Below are 24,978 nucleotides of genomic sequence, written 5' to 3'. Positions count from 1 at the left end.
TTGCTAAAGAGCATTCAGATGTCACCAAAAGACTGCAAACCCAAACTGTAAATAGCACATTGTAAGTTGCCTGTCACCACCATCAACTCCCACGGGTATCTCCATCTCACAGCACATGGCTATCACAACCATCTGCTCAGCTCCCACCAACACCACTGCAAATCACAGGCACCCACCCACTCCCACTCCCACTCATTACCTGCCATGTACAGACCTGCCTGGAGAAGGGAGTGCTGTGAGCACAGAGTAGAAACACCACAGAGGCTTATTTCGTGACCTGTAGCAAGAGCAGGTCCCATGCAGAAACAATGTACCATCAGAAGAGGGGAAAACAGGATTAAATTAGCCCAAGTGCAATTTTCAATAAAGGGAGTTCTGTTCTAGCTTCAGACTACCAAAACTCTGTTGGCTAAACTTGTTCAGATAAAGACATGTTCCCTTAATCTTCATGAATTTATTGGAGAAATTTATCTTGTAGGTATTTATTGGAGCCAAGGTAGAGAATCATTTCTGTTGCTTTCTCTCCTACTTCTCAAATGCTGTATGGGATCTGGATAATCCTTAATAAAGTTCTGCACAGACACCCCAAACTGTTACTTTGGGAAACTTAAAAAGTCACTGTTTTATGGAACAATTACTACAGGTATAAGAATCAACCCAGCTGAATTAACACCCATTCTTTTAATAGTAGTGCCTTCTCCCAAACTATTTTTTCTGTACTTTCTATTTGATGAGGTGGGAGAAAGGTGGCATACCCCTGTTTAGTCAGTGTTCACAATTTTGGGGCAGTTGATAATTGAATGACTGTGCAGGCCTGGACCTCTCATTTCTCCCACTCACAGGCCCAGACCTCCAGGGGTCAGGGTCTCCTTGCACAAAGGCACAAGTCCTTAGCCAGGGGGCTCTGAAGCAGTGGCTTCACTTCCAACTCAACAGGGCTCTCAAGTTAGACACACAGCAGCAGAGAGTGCAGTCCTGTCCTCCACCTCCACAGTCTCTGCCTCTAGTTCCTACTGGAGCTTTCCTGGGAGGTAGATGGATGGCACTGTGTTGCACTCCAGCAGCACAATGGGGACAGAAGCCCACCGTGGACCTGGCACACAGATTTCTACCCTAAACGAACCACTTTCCACAAATTTTAATTAAAAATTACAAAACATGACTTGAGATACAATTATTATTGACCATATCACTTTAAAGATCTGTCTCAACGAAGTCATGTGATATTACCCTTGTTTTCATAAACATTCAGGGTTCATATACCCTAGATAATGACAAAACCAGTATTTCCAGAATGCAAACAATAAAAATAAAAATCACTGCTTCCAAATAATCCAAATTTAAAAAAAAAAAAAAAAAAAAAAAAAAAGTCCTTTACCAGGTGGGTTAGAGCACACTGGTAGTTCCAGCACTCAGGAGGTTGAGGTGGGAAGATCACTGGAGAAAAAGAGTTTAAGATTAGACTGGGCATCATAGTGAGACCTCCCATCTCAAAAAAAAAAAAAAAAAAAGCCACCCTTCATGTAACCATTATATTATAATATACCAGGTTTATCAATCCCAATTGCAAAGCCATGCCTCCAATATAAAACACAACTAACTCCTGAACACACACAAGACTGGATCAGAAATCCTCAATAACCAGATGCTGAAATCAGCATCACATTCAAGTCAATCAAAATTCCCATATTGTAAACCAATTTTTTATTCTCTTAGTCTCTCCTTGCATACTTTAATTCTAATTTCTACAACTGGACAAGCAGGAAAAAGTAATCTGTAACGTAAATTCAAAGATGCAAAACAATTTTATTGGATATCAAGTTAGTAACCTTCACATGCATGACTGCATAATTTTTGAAAAGCAAATGATATTCCAATTAACACATTAAACTTGAAATTCTACAGTATGAGGCAAAAACAGTTTAACTGTGACTCACATTTCTTAATACTAGCTCAAGGTACCTTCAGGCATTTAACCATTATGAGAGAACACAGAAAAGTTCATATCTTTTCATTATGAAAGTATAATCCCAAATTACATTCATATTTCAAACGCTCTGACTTCCAGAAGCCTGTAGGCTCTAGAGTCAAGCTGGATAAATACCTGGGTGATTTTTGGCCCAGATTTTCACCCAAAACTAATTATAGCAGGTCTTCAAAAATGTGACTTGAACTGGATCTGTTTAATCAAAGTTTTCCATTAAAAATCCTCCTTTGCAAGATATTTTTTTCTAGTAATAAATGTCACAGAGAGTTCCTAAGGCAAAATGAATAAGTCTCTCTAAAATACAGAAGTAACCTCTGGTACCAAACAATTGAAATAGGAAGGAACACGGAATGGGGACAGTGGAAACACGGATGATAGCTTAATCACCTGGGCCCCTGATTCACCAACATCACCACTTATTGCACATACAGCCAACATGCAATATACTAGTACACAAAGAAAATGCGCCCACCAAGAACAGTTCTAATTTTATTATTAAATAATTGGCATAAATGAGTAATAGTTTTATTTATTTATTTATTTTGAGTAATAGCTTTAAAGACTGCACTGGAATCCACGCTTTTCTTCCTAGAAATCAGTAGACACTTTTGGTATCTGCAATTTACAATGTTAACTATAAATGTTCCACCAAGTTTGACTCAGTCATATGAGATTTTCAGAGAGAAGCGAATTTCTACTTCTTACAAGCAGTCCCTATATATGGTAACTTATATAAAGCTTTTTAAACCACATAAACCATCTTTATCAGCAAGGTTAGAGTCTACCTGCTAAACTGCTAACATATTTCCAAATTCCTTTATTTTCCTCACAAATGGTGTTTGCCTACAACTAGATGCAATCTCAATAGGTTATCCCTTCTCTGAAAAAATCTGCTCTTAATGAATGCTTTTGGGCACCTAAAAGTCAGTTAAGGAGGGAGGCTCAGATTTATTTTGATAATACACCCTGATGTCTGTTTAAAAACTTCATATAACCTAAAAATGGCTTCTAGCTCACTTCAGCCTATTTCTTTTGCTTCAGTTCAAATCAGAGAGGAAGGAAAGACTAATGCACTAAACAGAGATTTAGGAAACCTATCTGGAACCACACCTAAGAGTTCTGCAAACTCTAATCAACTTTTTACTCTATTTTTAAAACCCTTTTGCTTTTTCTGGGTTTTAAAATACAAAATACTAAATTTTTAAGCAATCCTCATGGTTTCAAGGTTAGATATGTTGAAAAAATTTGAGTTTACTCGATATTCTGGAAAGGATTATATTTTCCCAAAATTCTTATCAGGGAGTCATGATTTGGCTAGGAGGTTTGGCAATACATCACTTCCTTAGGTTCCTCAGTCATTTTGTTGTGATAATGAATTCAGTCTCCAAACAGGAGTCTAAAGCTCCTCCTAAGGAGAGGACCTGTGCAAGCTCTGCTACGATTCTCTTACCCCCTTCACTACCTCCTGGTCAAAAATCTTAATCCAAATACGGGTACCTTCAAACTCTCCAGCTCGTTACTGACCCTCTGAAATTTCATAGCTTCTTCTGATTTTTCTTGTGCCTTCAAAGGCCATTTCTATGACCAAAGTCAAAGTCTGTTTGATTGAACTACCATTTAGTTTCTAGAACTATTTATAAGCCCCCTCCTATCCTCTGACCTACAGTGTTTTCTCTGAATGCCCAGAGCGAAGGTACAGGGGTAAGGGGGAGGCTCTGAGCCAGAAACATTTGGGTCTAAATCATGGTTCTGACTCTCACTGCCAGGTGGCCTCAGACAAGTCATTTGATCAAGTATTAGTTTCCACATCTGGAGGTTAAACATAATTTCCTACTAGGAAGGGCTAACTATACACAATACCTCACTGAATGCCTGTAGCATAACTATTGTAGAACTATATGTGACTACAGTAGTAAATTACGATTATAATTTCAATTTGGGGATTTTAGGATTATGTGTGTGTCTTTGGAAACATGGCCTGAGTGTCAGACTGAAGGGCATTACATGCAGAAGTTGTCTAAGTCCACACTGAACCCATCATTCATATGGTTCTTCAGGGCACTATTCTTTATCATCCACAGGCTGAACTCTGACACCAAACTGCTCATTACATTTTCTTCATGCTTCTGAACCTTCCGATCTTTAAAGTAAAATTTTATCACACAAAATACACTACATGCTTCATAACATGACTTCCAAACCAGTCTGATCATTATCAAATAGAAACTTCTTGAGCTAAAAACTTAATTAGATCCTAGGGAGAGCAGGAATTTGTGTTTAGTAAGGCTAATGATATGATTCTAATGGTCTGTGAGGTTTTGAAACCATTATTTTATATGATCTCAGATCTTTCCCCTCTGCAAAGAAACACCTGTAAACTGGAAATTACCTGTTCTAATTAACAGCACCTGCTCTGTGAACCACAATTCCTTCACCTGCTTCCTTCAAGTAGAGTCAATTCCACCCAATGGTCTCACTAAAAAACACAAAACATACCCAGGACACAGGTAATTCTATGGGCACTAAATCCTGTGGGTTTGTGCAGGGGAAAAAAACAAAAAAACAAAACAAAACAAAAAAACCCTGTTATAAACAGCTTCATTTCTCACTCTCAATCAATCCCACTTAGGGATTTCACATGCAAAAAGTTTCTCCAAAGGCCAAGAGCAGTATTTGCCTGTGGATCTCTGAAACCTAATTAATAGACCAGAGAGCCCCACTATCAAACTTTATTCAATCAGCACATCACAAAGACTGTCTTCAATTATGGGCTGCGGAGAACAACTAAGGCACCAGAAGGCAGTTCCTTTCTTTAGCACAGCTCTCCCACATGGCACAATACTTGAGCTTCCCTGGGAAGTACCAATCTTATGCAAAGCATTGCTCAAAGAACCAGTTTTTGTACTTCAGAACCATGAAATGCACAAGGTATGTCACCAAATCTCCCTGTTCCATTTGTCCATTTTAAGGTTCTCTTCCCTACAAGCCAGTCCATATTAACAATTTATCAAGACTTCAGTCTGCCCTAAACACCCATAGTACTAGAATCAAGCTTTGTTGCAAATAGAGTATTTGACGGAAAGGGTACCAAGCCGAAGTTTTGATTTCTGATTTAAAAAAGAAAACTGAGATCGGGATTATATTCTTTTGGAGGTAAACAAACAGCTCTGCAAGCAGCCACTCCAGGATGCCACCAAGGATGACTTCTCCACCTGTTACGAAGAACCACAGAGAAGCAGACATCTATAGAAGGCCATAGAATATAACAAATCTCAAGTTTTCTCACCTGTCTGAGTCCCTTCGGCATCTTCTTTCTCTTCCCAAGGTGCTGGCAGAGATTACGATCATTTTCTCGGTCTGAGCTGTAGTGGTGTGGGTGGCTGAGTCTGCTTTTCTTTGAATGAAAGGACAAGCCATTGGTAAGTGCTTCTCGTTTCTTCTTGGTCAAGGGAGTCTGGCGTTTTTCCACACGTTCCTGAGGCTTAAGTGCTACATCTTTCTGTAGGGGTAGGGGAGGGAAAAAGGGAAGCGATGGTTACATAGGTATCTAGGGTCATATAGACAAAGGCTAACAAACAAAACAAAGGCTAAATAAATAAGATTACTAGAAAGAGTGATAGGGGTAGAAAAATAGGATATAATAGCTAAAACTGAGAAAAATGGCTCTCATTTTTTCTGAACGAGAGGTACCACCATAAATAGACCCTTTCTACTCTTCTTGAACAGAAAACTTAATAAAGCACAAAGTATTTGTCCGTTAAAAGTGATTTCCCTGGTGCCTGTGTTTGATTCTGTGCTGAATCCAGCACACAATGACATTATTGTAGGAAGTTCAATATGCTTCCTTTCCAAGTTGGTTCACCAATGACCGTACATTACAAAAACAGAGTACTAAATACACGCCCAGTTCCAATGAAAAGGCACAAGACTGAAGATACCAGAGTCAACAAGAAGGAAACTATCAATTCACAAAATTAGAATGTTTCTGTAATGCGTTATGTTTTTACCCCGTTTACCTCAGCATCCTTACTTTCCATCTTCTTTGCACAATGTAAATTACGATATAATCACCAAGATCAACAGCAACAACTTGGCATTTATCCTGATAGGTCCTTTAATGGGAGCTGCCTAGTGTAGGATCTGAAGCCCACATGACCTGGTGAACAGGTGTGCCTATCTGCAGTTCACGACACACAGATACCAGAAGGCCTGGGCTCACTCTGGACACTGGCATCATTCATTTCAATCCTGAATTAAGTAACTGAAATTCTGAGCTCATGTGCAAAATGAGATCACCTGGTATGTGCCATTTGAACCCTGAGAAATGAGTCACGATTCTTCAGCTGACACTGCTCTTTCATGGAGTCTCATTCCCACATTTTCTCTGTTTCTGAGGTTCTAATGGCACATTTAAAAATAAAATAAAACGAAAATAAAGCTGACAGTGGTGGCGCATACCTATAATCCAGCTACTCAAGAGGCTGAAGCAGGAGGATCCCAAGTTCAAGGCTAGTCTGAGCAATGTAGTGAGACCCTGTCTCAAAATAAACACTTTAAAAAGGGGTGTAGGTGGATAGCTCAGTGGTGCAGCCCTTTCCGAGCACGCATGTGACCCCAAAAATAGTTTAAAAATTTATTTTTTACCTATTTTTTCATCTCAAAATTTCAATCTTTCCTCCCTTTGAAATTTAATATTCTCACACTAAATATACCATGGTAAACTGAAATAACAACTCAAAAGGAAATGGGAAAGTGCTAAAACTGAGGGAAATAATCTAGACCAGGGAAGAGGGATAGGGTCGACAAGATGACTGCCATTTGACCCAGTCTGAAAGAGAGAGAACAACTTGTGCAAAGGCCTTGAAGCACCTGGTAGCATAATCTGTGGGGAAAAAAGTCCAAAAGGACAGGAAGAAGCAGCTCACCTCAGTAATCCCAGTGTTCCATATAAAGTATCTTACAGAAGTCAGGCAAAGGAGTTGGTGGCCAACATATGCTTACTTAAGGCATAAGCAAATGAGAATAGTTAAAACATCCAAACCTGTAAAACACAGCAGTGATTAAGCTCAATGAAGTCCAATAGTGATTTTTAAATATACTAAAATGCTTCTAATACAGCAAAAGGAAGCTAGGAAATCTTGATAGGGCCAGTAGGCACTGCTGGTATACAAACAGGATCAGAGCAAACAGCAAGAAACCCCAGAAAGGGGGAAAGGCCTATACATGGAGTCAAGAAGATATCAAAGAACAGTCCAATCAAGTAAATGAGTGGCTTTGGGTCTAACTTTTAGCTACTGACACTGCAGATGATCTGTCCTATACCATTTCAGAGGCAGCTGTTCTGAAGCAACGTGGGTGTGGTCAGAAATGTTTCAGGGGACAAAGCTGCAATCAAATCAAGTGCAATGGTCATTGACTACAGAGTCTCAGATCTTGTGCACTATGCCTAAAACATGGAAATGTTCAATTAGTATTTGCTAAATTGATTTTCTTTGTCCAGTGTCCACTACCTCAGTAAGTTATGTCAAACACCTGCTCAGCTCAAAATATGTTCTGTGTTTAATCTCACATTTAACCAAAATCGTCAGCTATCATGGAAAGATACTCAAGAATAATAACAAAAGGGGAAAGGCAAGTTCCATTGTGAGGTGCTCCTTTAAAATATAATTAAATTGTACTACTTCCGAAATCCTTCCACCCTTCCTTTTCAACTTGCACCTGGCAAAATCACCCCGTCAAAGAAGGGTGATGAGAGGAAAGTTGTTCTGCCATCAACAAGGCCGTGACCCAAGAACACGCCATCAACATTCACAAGTGCATCCATGGAGTACGCTTCAAGGAGCATGGTCCTTGGGTACTCAAAGAGATCCAGAAATTTGCCTTGAAAGGAGATGGGAACTCCAAACGTGCAGCGTTGACACCAGGCTCAACAAAGCTGTCTGGGCCGAAGGAATAAGGAATGTCCCATATGATATTGGAGTGCAATTGTCCAGAAAACGTAATGAGGATGAAGATTCACCAAACAAGGCTCTATACTTCGGTAACTTCCATCCCTGTTACCACATTCAAAAATCTACAGTCAGTCAATGTGGATGAGAACTAACTGCTGACTGTCAAACAAAGTCATAAAACAAACAAACAAACAAACAAAAAACCCTGTACTACATCTAACACTCCTTTCACTGTCACCAACCCACCTACTGCCCTGAACCTTTCACATGTAGAATGACAGGTAGATAAACAGATAATATTTAATAATATATCAACTGTGCTTTTAAAGAAATTATGCCCATCTAATTGGAGATCAAATCTTAGATCATACTGAAGGATCATATTGCAGGTGCCTTAAAAGCGTATTGAAAATTATGAGCAATTCCATACAAATATGAATATTTATGAGAGTATGTTATAATTTTTTCCAAATCCATTTTGTTTTCACATAGCATATTAATCAAGGCATTCTTACTGCACTACAGAATAGCTACACAGAGCAAATGGATCCCATGCCGTGACATTAGCTTGTAAGAGACCTGCCAAACTCTCAGCAACAGCAGTAAAATCATCTTATCTTCAATTAATATTGAGATTTTTTTTCACTCTGGAGAGGGGGACATTAGTGTTTGTATGGAGGTGGTAACTTAAGAGGTAAGAAAAATTAAGTCATGAAAAAATTTTTATTAGGGAAGAGGTTTGTATTTTCCAAGAGTAGATATTATTTTAATTTTTAAATAAACATATTTATTTATAAGTTACTAAATAAACAATATTGTACTTTGGAACAATCCCTGCAAAAACCAGGCCATCATTTATTCATTCTTAAGTCTCTGAACATGTAATGAGAAATTCCGATGTATATAGAAAAATAATCTTTTTAAGTTTCCTTTGTGTCAGTGGGAAAAAATGACAAACGCTTAATGTAAGCAGTAAAACTCAAAAGATAAACCAAGCACAGTAGCACACACCTACAATACCAGCAAACCTGAGAGACTTGAAGCAGAAGGAGGACCAATTACAAGGTTGAAGCTAGCCTCGGTAACTTAGTGAGACCCTGCCTTTAAATAAAAAGTGAACAGGATGGGGGCAGCAGTGGGGCAGCTCAGTGGTACAGCACTACTGTGTTCAATCTCCACTCTTGGGAGAAAAAAAAAAAAAACATACAAAGATGTACTAAAGTAAACGAACAAGCTTATCAATGTTCAGAAGAGTTATACAATGATTGTATAAGTGTGTACACACACACACACACCACAACCCACCATCAACCAAGTAATGGCAGTTAATTTAAGAATTTTCCTAAAGAAACTTGGACAGTACTGCTTCCATATGGGGAGAAATATGTGCATTTCATGAAAATAACTTTCTGGGATCAACGAATAGCAATTTCAAAGCCTACTGATTCATTAGTCTATAATGATACAGGCTAGTAGTTCCCAAGGGAAACTCCACTAGAACTACCTATAGCACTTTCTGAAAATAAGATAACTACACCTCACATTCTTCAAGGAAAGCATTTTGCAAATGAATGAAGAGTGACAGAATATGCCACCAGAAAATATACCACTTGGCCTAAGGATTATTTTAGGTTAAAGTCACTTGAAAAAGAATAGACAGGGTTGGGGTTGTGATTCAGTGGTAGAGTACTTGCCTAGCACATGTGAGGCCCTGGGTTCAATCCTCAGCACCACATAAAAAAAAAAAAAAAAAAAAAAAAGTAATATTAATACAAAGGTATTGTGTCTATCTATAACAAAAAATTAAAACAATAACAACAAAAAAAGAATAGACACAAGAGGGGCACTCTGTCTTTGCTGCACCAGAAGAAAAGAAGCATAATCAGCAGAGAGATCCTCAGAGGAGAGAAAACCCCCATGTAAAAGTGGCACTCCCTGTGGAAGGAGAGAGAAGACACTCCTAATAGAAGCGATGGGCACTGACAGATCAGGTTGAAATAACTCTTCCCTTCCTTTGGCCTCCACACACATTTGCCAATTTTCCATGTACTGCCACTTAAGTTCAATATTCTTAACCTACATTTACACTGTGTCATTTGGGGGTTATTTTCCTTTGGGGTGGGATCCAACATACCTGCAAAACTATGTATCCTTTTTTTCTTACTATCAATTTAGGGTAAATTTAATTTCAAGGCCTAGCCAGAGCCCTTAAGAAAGCAGAGATAAAAAATCTGCCTGGTCTACAGAGATTGGAGCAGAAAGGGTAAGAGGGCAGATGGGTAAGAATCAGATCTGGAAAACTGCTTCAAGGCATTAGGTTGACAATCACAGAAGAAGCCAGAAAGAAAGCAAGAACACCAGCCCACCGCCAGCAGAAGGCTGCCTGCAAGGTGAAGATTCAGACACATTTGCTGGCAACAGAGGGGGTCAGTGCACCAGCCATGCACTTGCACACTTACAAGGTGGGAAGGGTTTCATGAATGGTTGGAACTATGTGATTTTAGGTCACTGGTGATGGAGGGGCAGATCACAGCAGCACATCCACTGAGAGGCTCAGAGACTGACTAACCAAAGCAATTTCCTTCAACATCAGCCCTCTTCAAAACAGGTAATCTCGCTCTTAACTTTCCCTCCTCCCAAATTACAATCTTCTACTAAAGGCTTCCTCTGCCACTCATGATTTCAAAATTAGATGGTTCCGTGTTGCACAAACTAGGGGAGAGCAACAAATTGCAGATGAAACACTGTGGGCTGCAGGGTTCCACTGGCTGATTACAGATGAAGACACAGACAACAGAAAATGAGGACATGATTTGCCTGCCTTGCATGAAACAGGCTTCAGAAAGAAGTCTTCATTTGATTTTTCCAACCAAACTAAACGGGGTAAACCATCATTTACAAAGCATCTGTGCTCTGTGTGTCTGCATGTGCACATGTGTGAGTGAGGGATGCATGGTAAACATGTCTTATGTGAGTTATTTGATCTTAGGTAATTACAAAGAATATAACAAGCCAGGAGAAAAATAAAAACTGCTCTGCCTGTCACCACCAAATGACAATAATGGCTGTGGTGTGCTGTCATTTTAGTCTGTGGAGGTCCTTGTTGGTTCATTATACAGCATTTGTACCTGTTTGAGTGGTTTTTATAAACGCTGATCCCATCAATAGGATCAATGCAAAAGAAATGGAAAGGTGTACTGTGCTAGGAAGTAGAAAAGTAGAAAACATACAGCTCTTTTGTAATTTAACTCCATCTCGCTCTATTCACAGTGGTGCCCCACACTGGATTTTTTAACAAATGGAATTATAACCAGACTTTCGGGATCTAAATTTTTAAGTAAAAAGAGGAGACTATGTACAGGAATATACCAAATATGAAAAAAAAGTATGAAATTAAAAAGTCAATCTCAAATATTCACATCTTTAAATAAAACAAAAATCAATATACCAACTATGTGCCATACTCTTTGCCATCTGTTGGAAATATCTAAGAGGATTCCCAAACCCAGTCTACTTAATCAGGGAAGCAGATAAATCCATCAATTACTATGGTAAAGCAGGTTACAGAAAGAACAAGTAGAATGTTCTTTACTGCCATCTTTCACATTGAACTGAAATTACATCTCTGCTTTGGTATAAGGATAGAAACACATATCTACGGGACAGAAGAGTGTCCAGAAAGAGACTCATGCATAAGTGGATGAATGATTTTACGCAAAAGCAATTCTGTAGAAAAATAACAATCAATCCATAGAAGAATCAAAACTATATTCAGTTCATAAAATAACTGATAAAAATTATACTTTACCAGAACATACTATTTAGAAATGAAGACAAACCACATTTACAGAGAAAAAATACCGCAAAATGTTTGTTAAAAATCTGTATACAGAATATACTAAAAGTTCTCAAAAATAAAAAAACTTTTAATTGGAAAAAGAGACTTGCACGTGGATATTTGTATCAGATTCATAGTGAACGTAAAACTGGAAACAACCCAAATGTACAACAGATGAACAGATAAACTGTGGCATATAACCAACCATTCACTGAAATAAACTCAGTAATAAAAAGGAATAACCTACTAATACATGCTACAACCTGAACAAATCTCAATAATTAGGCCAAGTTTTAAAAATTCAGAAAAAATAATATATTTATATGAATAGGAAATGTAAACTAACCAATAGTGACAGAAAGGAGATTAGTGGAGGGACAGAAAGAAGAGATTATAGGGACAACAGAAAATCTAGGGGATAGTACATATGTTCTTAGTCTTGATCGTGTCAATGGCTATAAGAATATATACATGTAAAAACTTATCCAACAATACAATTTTAATTCACACAATTTGTAGTATGCCACTTCACCTGAATAAAGCTGATTTTTTTTTTTTTCCCCTAAGGCAAACCTGGCCATCATTTTCAACTTGCATATCACCATTACTAATAACTATCCTGTGTTTCCTGTCTGTTAACAGGAACTTGTTCAGATTCATAAAACAAATGGATGGCCATGCTCTAGAAGAACTGGCATTAGGCCAAAAGTGGTCATGAAATTTTCCAGAGCCCAGCCAGCTGTGAACACTAATGTCTCAGAACAACAGTGACCGGCACTGACATCATCTCAGCAGATAGAACAACAGTGACCGGCATTGATATCATCTCAGCAGCAAAGTAGAGTTCTCACAGTTCTTTTTTCTTTACTTCTAAAATTCATTTCTTAACTATTGCACAGAGGCTAGCATTTTGCAAAGTTTTCTGTTTTGGGGTGTTTTTTTGGTACCAAGGATTGAATCCAGAGGTACTCAATCACAGAGCCATTTCCCCAGTCCTTTTTTATATTTTATTTAGGGGCAGGGTCTCTCTGAGTTGCTGAGGGACTTCATACATTGCTTAGGTTGACTTTGAACTTGCGATCCTCAGCCTCAGCCTCCCAAGCCTGTGCCAGCAAAGTTTTCTTACCTTTCTTCCTGGTGCCCTGACAACAGGTAACATCCCATTGTTATAAGCACATTAGTAAAAAACAAGGAAAGCATAAATAAATTTTACTATTTCTATATGTCAAAAAAATGGGGGAAGTTTACTAAGATATATTTAGCACATGATTATATACATAAAATAAGGGAATCCAAATGGCAAGGGAGAGGGGTTTTTAAAAAAATTTCAACTACAAGATAAAGTCAGTATACATAAACACCTGTCAAAGGGGTGTGCCGTGCCATTATCAGAAGAGAGGATCAAGGGGGGCAGAGGAGGGAGAACACAAAAGCAGAAAAGCAGCCTCCACCACCAAGAACCTTTCCTAAGCTCAGTTACAGGATAAGAACACAACTACTGCTTTGAGATTTTTGCACACTCTGAATTGAACATATCCCACCAGTCTCTCATTCCTACAGATAATTGAGAGTTGGCTGCTGTTAGATCTTAACACACTCAAAGTGGTCGAGTCCCTGGCAACCAGATGCTATTGCTTAAAACAGTTTAGGCTCTCGGCCCTGAAGGATTCCTAAAATTGGATTACAGTCCCTCCAGATAATCTGAGAAATACAGCATGACGAAAAGGAAACCTTAAAAAAATTAACTCCTTTATAACAAGCACCATTCTGAACACTGAACACAGCATGACTGAGGCAGAAAATCCCATCAGTGAGAGCTTAAGGGCAATAATGTACACAAAGAGCCAGTCCAAAAGAGCAAAAGAAACCCCACAAGAGGAGAGAGGATAATGGAAGTCAAAAGAGAAAGGGCAAAACATGTAATTCTCAGGCCTCTCCGAGAGCAGAAGTGAGGTCTATGAACTGAAGAGAGGCAAGCAGAGTGTTCAAATTTCTATTGCTCTTTCACCCATTCATACCAAATTCATTAAGACAACTTTTAAGAGGACATGTAATCCTAAAGAATCCCCCTTCAATTAGCCATTATTCTTTTCTCTTTTTAAATCTGATATAAATAGTACATAAGTACATATTTTTCCAAATAAGTCATACAAATGAACAACAAATACTGGTAAAGATGCTCAGCATCACTCATCAACAGGGATATGCAAACCCAAACCACAATGAGGTATCATCCTTCACCCAGCTCTGGTAAGAGGAAGCAGAAGGGGAATCCTTAGTTCTCTGTTAATGGGAACATAAATTAGAAGAGCCATTATTCATTTTTTTTTCAAGGCACTTCATTTGCAAAGATGGGGAAAGAGTTAATGTACTTTTTTGAAAAAAAAATTTTTAGTTGTATATGGACACAATACCTTTACTTTTATGCGGTGCTGATGATCGAATCCATGACCTCACATATTCTAGGCAAGCGCTGTACCACTGAGTCACAACCCCAACCGAACTTAACATCTGCATTATAGCAAGAATCGTAATTGGGGGTTCCTGGGATCAATCATGATCACCTCCATGAGGACAGTGTCATAGCTTGTCATTTTCCAGATTTCCTAGCACAGAACAAGAACACTAGACTGTAAGCTGTTTTGGAAAAAATGAATTAGGGAAATGAGATCCATTATATTTCCTCTCATTCCAGGGTTTATTCCACCATGCTGCAAATTGTATACGCCAAGTTTCCTCTTTCAGATTTGCATGCAAAAACTTTCAAACTTAGATCTAACTATGCTCCCACATCCACCTTTTAGTGAAACCATTACCATTCCCCTATATGTTAAAGAGGTCTAAATAGACAGGGTCCTACAGATACCTATAGAGATCATGTGAATTACCTTACTGAGTCCAAAAGAAGTCTAAAAATAAAAGGGGCAGAGAGCAAAATGTCAAGTCATACTAGCTTCTTTGTGTCAAGATCAAATTATCATTTTTCAGGTCTTAATACCACCACTTTTTAAACAAAAATCAGGACTGCTCACTGCTACCATCCAAATGTTCCATGAAAGATCTTGATTACCAGTGAAAACCTCTTTATACCCTGATGTTTGATCCATGGACTTAGTAATAAGGCACATAATTTCCTGTTTTTTCACTAGGTTCTCTTCCCCAGATATCTATGAACTCTGCACTTTAGTTATATTTTTAAAACTTTTTTTTTTTTTTTTTTTTGGCGGTGCTGGGGATTGAACCCAGGGCCTTGTGCTTAGGAGGTAAGCACTCTACCAACTGAGCTATCTCCCAGCCCAAAACATTTTTATTAGTGTATTACACACAATGATGGGATTTGTCATTACATATGTGTATATGTACACCACGTAACAACACAATCTGGTCGATTTTATTCCCTATTACCTCCCCTCATCCTCCCCTATTCTCACACCATGGCCCCCTTCCTCTACTGGTATCCCTACTGTTTCATGAGATGGCTGCCACAATCTTGTTGCCCCCTTGTTCCCTTCTTGCTTCCATATATGAAATAAAACAGATGATCCTTGATTTTCTGAGTTTGGCTGATATCACTGAACATAATGCTCTCAAATTCTATCTATTTTCCTGCAAATGACATAATTTCATTCCCATTTATGGGTGAATAAAACTCCATGCACACCTTCATTTTAAATAACCAATGTCTCCAGATGCAATCATTGATTAGCCTACAGATAGTGCTGTATTTGCTATAAGTGATATGTACTGAATGGTGACTTTACTGTCTTGGAGGAGTCCTGGAAGAGAGACAGGAATTCCAGTTTTCATTTGAGGACCTTTTCTGGGTCTTCATTACCATTAGGAAGAGAAAATGAGAAGATGAAATGAGAAAAAAGAAGATGAGATATGCATCAGGAACCCAATCTAAAATATGGATACTTGACCCTACATAAAAAGATCCACTGTGACCACCCTATTCACTTAAAGTGAAATTAAATTAGCCACAGTTCTGGGCCATGGAATGCTAATTCTTTTCTGCCATGCTATGCCAGTTATGAGTCTCACTTTCCCCCGCAGTCTTCCCAAAAAGAAAGACAAAAAAATCCTTGATGTGATTTCAGAATCTCACAAGGGGGGACAAAAAGGAATATTATCAGTAAGTCCTTCATGCTCTGGCTCTTAAGATATCAAACCTGTAAAAGAACAGCCCGATGCATGACTTATGAGTGGAGCTGGCTGTGCTAACCTAGAAGTACACATGACTGCTGGGAGGAGGGAAGCACTTCTCAGGGAGGCCCATTTAGGAAAATAATGTCATTTCCCCTGGTCAGTAGGTCAGTCGATCTGTCTCTGTCTCTGTCTCTCTCTCTCACACACACACACTGGTGTGAATGGAGGGGTACATTCTGAACACTCAAAAACAATTTTATGACAGGTAATTTAATGTTTAAAAATATTCAGTAGAAATAAAAAGCAACGTCTGTCAAAATTTGTGCTACGTGGCTCTGAATTTAAATGCAGCTTTAAGTAGTACACTGGTAAGAGTATACAGATAGGAGATACTCTCTTATGGGTCAAATTTTTCAAATGGTTCTGTGGGATTTCTAGAGAACTATAAATGTCCATGAGGTAAATGGAGAATTCTGTAACTTTTCCCCAACCTTTTGCAGAAAGAATGATAACAGAGAATCAACAAGAAAATGTACCCACAGAACTTCTATTCCAAGAATAAGTGTTACATCCCTTCTCAAACTAATTTTAATGCATTTCTTAAAGTCAGAGACAAATCTATTTCAATAGCTACAAATGAAGGGTCCTCTATCAGATTATCTATTTGAATTCCTTCAACTTCTGTAATCTTGTTACCTTCAGTAAAATATTTGGCATAGATAAAATGTTCAATGAATGTAGCTTACAGTTTCAGTACAGAGTTTTCTTCTACATCATATTTCCCATATTAATCATCTCTGTGGGAATTCTCTCTTGTCTCTATGGCCTTCACATTCTTTTGTCTTAACTAGGTTTTGATCTGAGAAATAAACATGAATTAAATGAGGAAGTAAGGCCATTTCTAAATATAAAGCAAGGAGTAATTTGTGATTCTTTACAACTACTAATATTTGTATAGTAATTCAAAGTTGAACAAGGTTCAATACATTTTTATTTACTTACATATTTACTTATTTATTTGGGGCATAATGAGGATTGAACCCAGTGACCCTTTACAACTGAGCTATATCCCTGGTCCTTTTTATACTTTATATTGATATAGGGTCTCACTGAGTTGCTGGGGGCCTTGCTAAATTGCTGAGGCTGGCTTCAAAATTGTGATCCTCCTGCCTCAACCTACTGAGTTGCTAGCAAGGATGACAGGTGTGTTCCAGAACACCTGGGTTATGATACTTTTTTAAATCATCATCTCATTGGATTTACTAGTTGGTTCGATACAGTAGTGAAGAAACCAAAGTCTGATAAACAAATTACTTCCCGAAGTCAGGCAACCAGCAATTGGCAACATACTCAAAGTTCCCATGGTTTTAAATCTACTTTTATTCCCTAACACCAGGCCATTATGGCCTTATTTGTAACTGTCAGAATTATGTTCTCTTGCTTGCCTCTTGTTTAAATTGCAATTCAATATTTTCTAATTCTAAAATCTGTCTGTACACCTCTGCTTCTCCTACAAAGCCTACTAATGAAAGGCTACACCTTTTATGTCAAATATATGAACTCTTTAACAGATTCAAACAAGTAATAAAACCAGAACTGAAATAAAACCTTCGGTCTTGCTTCACAGATGACAATTTAATCCATCATATTTCAGGGGTGAAAAGTAGCAGAGAATGACACCTGTTTTGAACTTTAAAAATAAAGGCAAGAGCTGTATAAATGGTCCAGACCCTGAACTCCATATATTCTGCCAATGTGACTCAATAACTATTAATGGATAATGACAGAACTTATAAATACCCATAGGTGCAAAATGAAGAAATTCCCACTTGTTTAGCACATATTACAAATGCTCTGTCACTCAACAAGACACATATATAGAACTCATGGAAAGCTTTCCAAGTCATAGGGCTTGTTCGCAGAGCTCCTGCCTATGACTCTGCACTTGTGCTCTGTCTCTTTCTGACTTCACCACCTCCTGTCCCATGCTTCTATTTCAGAATTTATACAGATGATTTTCTTCCTTTAACAACATATGGATAAAAATATAACTGAACTATCCTGCAGGTTTGCACAGTAGCAAAGTGCTTAAGATATACCCAGAGACACAAACCAAATAAATTTTTCAAGCTATCTCTGCAGAGAATAAAACTGGGTGCTACCATTATGGTGGAAAGAGTGTTCCTTCAGTTGGCTACTACAATGACTGGAAGAGATAAAAGGAAGTGTCAGTTTCCATAACCAAGTCAGACACTAACTCTGAAGCAATGAGGTCATGCACGAATGTCCAGATTTTTACCCAGCTTCTTCAACAAGTCATAAGCTTGTCTCTACACCAAGGCTTCCTACAGATAGATTTAGCCATGTTTAGGTACTTATTGGTTCTATCATATTTGATAATGGAATCAATCTCTCCCTTTAGAAGCTCTGGGTTAATGGCAAAGTTTATTAAACTGCAAGCAGTCATTCAGAAAAGATCAATACAGACATGATTACAGAGTAACCAGAGGATTAAACACAAGATTTATCACAAAATTAAACTGAATTAAATGTTCTCTGATAGCACTTGAAATGCTGTCAATACTTTTAACTCATAATCTATGCTTTCTGTGTTTACCTAATAGGCCACCGGGATGTCCGATTTAAGAAAATGACTGTTATACAAAAACATAAGCCACAAAGGTTTGCTGAAAGCACTGAGAATCCCTTCTGAGAATGTTCTCCCACTGTTAAAAAGCAGCACCTTAATTCATCTGTTGGAGCTGTCTACAGTGAACCCAGCAGAGTTTTGAGTTACTCAGTGTATACCCCATTCTGTCCACCCCTAAAGCATCACTATCCATCCTCCCAGGTACACATCTTAGAAACTACGCCCTCAGATTACATACTTTATACAATTTCTATCTGTTTTCTGACACAGAAGCATGGGCTATGACACTGACCCTCAGTCCCTAGCAGGGGAGAAGACAGGACAATGTCGTCTGGATATGGGGAAATCAACACTTCCCCATCCTGGGAGGCTTCACTGATGCCACTACTAGCTCAGCAAATTACACTCACTATCACGGCTTATGAAAGGTAACCATTCACTAAATGAACTGGCAACAGCACGTGCACTCATAATCAGTAGGGAAGTCAATATACATGACAGCTGTTAAAGCTGACATCAATACCACAGTGAGCGAGAGCAGCTCTGCAGGCCCTGAAATGATACAGACCAGGCCTGCTGTGTGGGGCTGGGCGGGTGAGCACTTGAGCAGAAGGGAAAACAGTTTGGGGGCAAAAACTGAGCCTGTAGTTTAAACCACACTGTAGATGGCAGCACGTCTGAAGGAGACGTTCTCCTTTCCTCTGTCCAGTTTCCGTCTTATTGATAGAACATTTAGCCCACAGATGGCATAGGCCCTACACTGCCTTGAGGACCAGTAGGTTCTGGTGATTTCAACAGTAATCCAAAATGACAGCTGTGTTCTCCAGAGGAGGACAAGCTAGGTTTGAAACAAGATGCTGAGGCTGGTAAGACCCTGCAATTTCACCATCCCGCTCAGCACACCGGTTTATACCAGAGACCACCTTCTCTTCTCAGCAGTTACCCCACCTTACAACACCATTTACTACTATGGACAGCCCCAAATAGTTGTCAGCTCCTCAGGGAATACAGTGCCATCTTCCCATTGAAAAAAAGACTGTACTCTACCTCAAAAGCTGAGGCTGCTTTGAAGTCCACAAAGTCAAAGCTTCTTATAATCAGATACCGTTTGGATAGAGATCCTACCACTTTCGTAGATTATTTCCCACAATTGAAACTTCATTCCACAAAAACTGAGTACTTTATTGTGAACCATGCTTAGTTTCCCATTTCCTCCTATGTGTCTTTGCTCAACCTGATTCTGCCAAAAGCAAGGGTTTTGGTGGCACTTGCATCTACATCTTTACCTCAGAGGACTGGATTTGACAATGACTTTGTGACATAGAAATGTGGAATACGGAGTTGTGAAATTACATGAAATTCATGGAAAGTATGGGTGACATTTTCTGACATAAAGTAGATAGTAAATAAATAGAGGAATTCCTGTTCCCTACTACTATGATCATGTTCCTAGTCACTAAAAAAGGAAACTGGTACTCACTATAAAAAATACACTTGGTCACTAAGATTTTATCTCACTCTAGTTAGAATGGCAACTGTAAAGAATACAAATAACATTAAGTGTTGGTGAGGATGTGAGGAAAAGGTACATTCATGTGCTGTTGATGAACTGCAAATCAATACAACTTCTTTGGAGAACAGCATGGAGATTTCTCAAAAGACTAGGAATGGAACCTACCATGTGGCCCAGCTATCCCACTTCTTGGCATTTATCCAAAAGTAAAATCAGCAAATTATAATGGTACAAGAACACCAATGTTTATGGCAGCACAATTCACAACAGCCAAGTTATGGAAAGAGCCTAGGTGTTCCTCCAAAGAGGGATAAAAAAAAATGTGGTATATACACAATGGCATGCAATCAAGGGACAGTTACAAGAAAAACAGAAAAGAAGAGGAAAAAGTTATAGAGGGGCAAAAGCAGAAGCATCTCCCCATCACCACATGGAATGGAAAGATGGGAAACTCCAGGGCTGGCCTGGGAAGAGAGCAACAATATATACACTTATTCAAGATTAAAAAGACCACTATGTTAACCACTCCCAGAAACAGGCAAAAAATAAAAATAAAAAATAAAAGGAGAGAGAGAGTTCTGAAATAGTATTTGCCACTGATTCTATCATAAATCTTTTTTTAACTGCTTTAGCCCTTGTTGGCTTTCCAAATGAGACATCTGTCCATTTCCAAAAAGAAAATAAATGCATATAAAATAGTTACTAAGTATAGTTCAATATTTAAAAAATTACCTATGAGGCCTACTGCATGAGTCTAACCTTTAAAAAATACACATTAATTTTTTGGACTATGGTAGTAATCCTTCAGTGCAACATCCAAAACATTCCTACACAAGGCTCAATGGAACGAGGTGGGGGGGGGGGGTGGTAAAAAGGAGGTGGGGAAAAACCCTCCTTCCCAGCTGAGCTCCAACATATACAGTACCATTTGGGAAGCAACTTTATGTGCTCTTAGTAGTAGATTAATGAATGTAATTACCTAGCATTGTAGCCGTGAATGCTGCAAAAACTATAATTTATAGAGTGCTGTAAAGTTCTAATGTGTTTTTATGTCCATAAGCTGCTTAACCATAATCTAAAGCATTTGTACAAGAACAGCCTAAGTGGCTCTCAGCAGAACAGTGAACACAAGTGTCTGCACCTTGGTGATTCTGCTTGTGAGCCTTTATAACCCACCCTGGTGGAAAGCATCTGAGGGAAACAGCTGGTGAATTACACAAATAATTCTAGAGACAGTGACAAGGCTCTCTGCCTCTCTCACCATGAGAAGGATTTCTGGCTGGCAAAGAGCTACACGCTTTAAATGCTGGAGTGGTCTCCATATGTATATTTGGAAGCTTTTTTTTTTTTTTTTTTAAACCACCATTCAACCAACCTCTCCTTCAAGTCCATCTCATCTCCCCTCTCCTCGCCCCTCAGGAGCCCTACTAGGAAGAGGCCGGGGTGATAAGCGAAAGCACATGAAAGAGAATACAAAAAGGAAAAGGAAATGGGAGATGCTTTAAGATTCAACACCAGAAGGGCACATCTTCTTGGGGGAAAAGTGGCTGGGGGCCACGAGGAGGGTCTGGCTTTTATATGGCTTTATTAGCAGAACCTGGTCATGGGAGGAGCAAGTTATTTTTGGCGGGCCCTCTTGGGGCAGGGCCAGGTAATGGAAGGCGTTTAGGGTGGGATGGAAGAACAGGTAGGTAACCATATTCTTCAATGAGAGCATAAGTGAAAAACAAATTCTCTATCTGAAAATGTCCTCCCTGATCTCCATCTTAGAGACTCATCATTTCTCATTTGTCCTCCGTTATTGTCATTACATTTGCAAGGAAAAGCAGATACAGCTCAACAGTTTTTTCCACATCTCAAGTCTTAGTCAGGGATTTGAAACACCTCATGGTTCTCCAAATAAACGGTTCTGATGAAGGGGGTGGGGAGTGTCATAGTGGCACTTCATGGTAACTAAGGGCTTACCAGATGCCAGTATTGCATGCCCACCACAATCCAGGGGGCAGGTACTATTCACAAGCCATCTTCACACAAAGGGACTAAGAGGCTATGATTAATGCTTCATAGGGGTATGGCAGGGCCTGAATCCATTTCTACTCCAGGACCTGTGATACGCTTCAAAGGCAAGTTATTTACACTCTTCCTCCTGAGTAAAGCAGGGACGACAGGATTGTTTGGGAAATTTAAATAAGTTAATATATAGTGGTTAGAAGAGTGTTAGGACCTCAGAAACTTCTCCACACTGGCCATCATTACAACAACTACTGTACGAAAGAGAGAATATGGACTATACTGCAAGAGGGAGGAAGAAACAGCAAGAGACTGATTACAATTTTCTGGAGGCAAACATTTGAAATCTAAGACATCTGTGAATGAAAAGTTCAAGAGATTTACCCTGGAATGCAGTGCAAAACAGCAAACAAAGAAGCAGTTTCAAAGTACAACAGGACAAGCCCTAGTCTGCAATCCCTGAGCTCAACATAGAGTAAGCAGCTCTCTCTGAGGGAAGCTCAGGCAAGAAGGAGCCATGGCAATAGGAATCCCTGCTTGCTTCTCCCTTTTCATTAATAGCACATTAAATTTCAGAGCAAATTTTTTAGATTATATTTTAAAAACAGCTTTAGGAAAGCACAAGACTAGAACATCTTCAGAGCTGCTGGCTGAGGAAAGGAACACGATGGGGTCTGCAACTCAGACCCGCACTTGGCGGTAAGCATCGTGTCCAGTACGTGACTGACGCGCTTCCTAGTTAGAGTGCATGGCCCAGCATTCACAGGACGAGAGGTGTGCCTCAGACTCGATGAAAAGCTCTGTCCTGTCAAGGGAAGAAATTCAGCCTCTCAGAGGGAGCCATGTGGCTGCTTCTCTGTTTCTAATGCCAGACTGACCCCTGGAAAACCCTTGATCCCTTCCTTTGCCAGGATGTGTAGGCAGTAGCTGCACATTCATCAACTCCCCTAGAAAAGTAAAAGAGAATAAGTGCCCATTTGAAGTAGATAAGAGAAGAGGGACAGTATTTTTTACCTCCTCAAAGATAAGCTTTGACTCTGAATGTGAGCACAGGTTCCTCTGTTAGTCTGAAGGAGAAGGGCGGGGCTGGGGATATAGCTCAGTTGATAGAGTGCTTCCCTGGCAAGCATCAGGCCCTAGGTTCGATATCCAGAACGGCAAAAAAAAAAAAAAAAAAAAAAAAAAAGGTGGGGGAAGAATGAAAAAAAAGGGTTTGGAAGTAAATAAGTCATATCCTGAACAATATTGTTCAGAAAAGCTGAAATGAAACTCGGTGTGATGAGGTTTTGGGAGATAGCTGGCTTTTCCAAACTTCATATTCTCCTATTACAAATCACTATTCACTAGCAGCCCTTAAGACTCCGCTGGTCTTTACCAGTTCTGATCATTACAAAAATGTTGCTGATGAGGTGGGAAACTGCCAGATATGAACGAGTCCCTCAGCCTACCTGTCATCACACTAAATGTTGCCCTTCTCACCTTGAAACCTACTGGCATCAGATCTGAGATTTTGCTGCCGCCATTATTCTGCCTCCCCCACACCACTTTACAACCCAGATTGTTAGCTCAGGAGCCTCCTAGCCAGTCACTGGTCCAGACTGTTAGCCCGCGAAATTCCACTACTTAAGAATAGCTCCCCCACTCTCTCTCTCTCCCCTTTCTTCCTCACTCACTCTCTCTCTCACTCGCGCTCTCTCTCACCCTGCGGGCAGACACTGCCTATAAAATCTCTTTACAAAATCTGCTTGAGTTCCCACGTCTGGAGTGGTTTCTGGGTGCTTTCAAAACCCCGTAGGGAACAGGATCCTAACCTGCCCCCCTCACATTCTCTCTACACCCATATCCTCTTTCCCAGCCCACCATGAGGCCCAATCACCTTTGGCAAGTCCCTCTCCATCCTAAGATTCCACTTAAGACGCATCATGACTACCTACTGCCTGCACTAAACTTACAGTACCAACTGCCTTCCCGTGTGCCCTGCCATGACCGAGTATGTCTCACACACATCTCCTTCTCCATCCATAAGACCTAAGAGTGATCATTCTCTCTCAAGCATGCACATTTTCTACCTAGTGATACAAAACAGTACAGTAGTATGTATATATGAAACTTGTAATATGAATGTGAATATGCATAATCAGGGGTTTGTTCTAAGTGATCTTGCCAATAGGGATACACAATCAAAATAGTGTGAAGACTTCTAGTTTACACTACAGAGAGAGCAAACACCCTGAGGGCAGAAACCTCTTCCTATACTTCTTTAAATTCTCAAAGCTCTGAATGCTCAAAAGTGTCACTAACTGATTTATCAATAAGGTAACCAGACATTACAAATCACAGTATATACATTCAGGAGATATAAAAAGGTGTTCTGTGAAACCAAACCTAATATTTAACAGAAAAATAAATCCTTAAGCTGCAGAAAATAAAACACATTTGGAAAAACTGACAGATGATCGGTTGCTTTGGTATTCACAACATAGTTAAGACTTCAGAGTAGTATTGGACCTTTAGGTAACAAATCTCAAGTTAATTAGTGGGCAACCATCAAACATGCCAAGTATTATCTGATATGGCCCGTATATTTCTTTCAACAAAACCTCATGTAAATAGAATTTCACATGGAAACAGTAAAGAAAGGGAAGGTGTGAAAATGCTTTCTCACCAACATGTTTTTCTCAGGAGATAAAAGAAATCCAACTTCACCCCATTGTACCAGGAATCCACTTTATGCTTTGAATGTAGCACTCACTGCTCTGCTACTGCAACTTATTTTTTAAATGGACATGTTTCTTTCTCTTCCTCTCCTCCTGCTCCTCACTCATCTCTCCTCCTCCCTAATCACAGGGGAAAGAGGATTACCTTCCTTCCCCATTCTAT

At 39.3% G+C, this 24,978-nt stretch overlaps 1 protein-coding gene across 12 annotated transcripts in view; it reads right to left on the bottom strand.

Annotated features, from left to right (window-relative positions):
* AUTS2 (activator of transcription and developmental regulator AUTS2) overlaps window positions 1-24,978 on the bottom strand; it is a 1,098,554-nt gene that overhangs the window by 769,807 nt on the left and 303,769 nt on the right. For all 12 annotated transcript variants that reach the window (XM_079120201.1, XM_079120204.1, XM_079120194.1 and 9 more), the window contains exon 2: window positions 5,274-5,486. In XM_079120201.1, coding sequence (XP_078976327.1) covers window positions 5,274-5,486 — 213 coding nt within the window. The remainder of the gene's footprint in view (window positions 1-5,273; window positions 5,487-24,978) is intronic.

Source organism: Sciurus vulgaris (assembly GCF_902686455.1).
Source record: "Sciurus vulgaris genome assembly, chromosome: 18".
Classification (NCBI taxonomy): domain Eukaryota; kingdom Metazoa; phylum Chordata; class Mammalia; order Rodentia; family Sciuridae; genus Sciurus; species Sciurus vulgaris.
The sequence above is the reverse complement of the archived record's forward strand: the minus strand, read 5'-3'. Positions and strand labels throughout refer to the sequence as shown.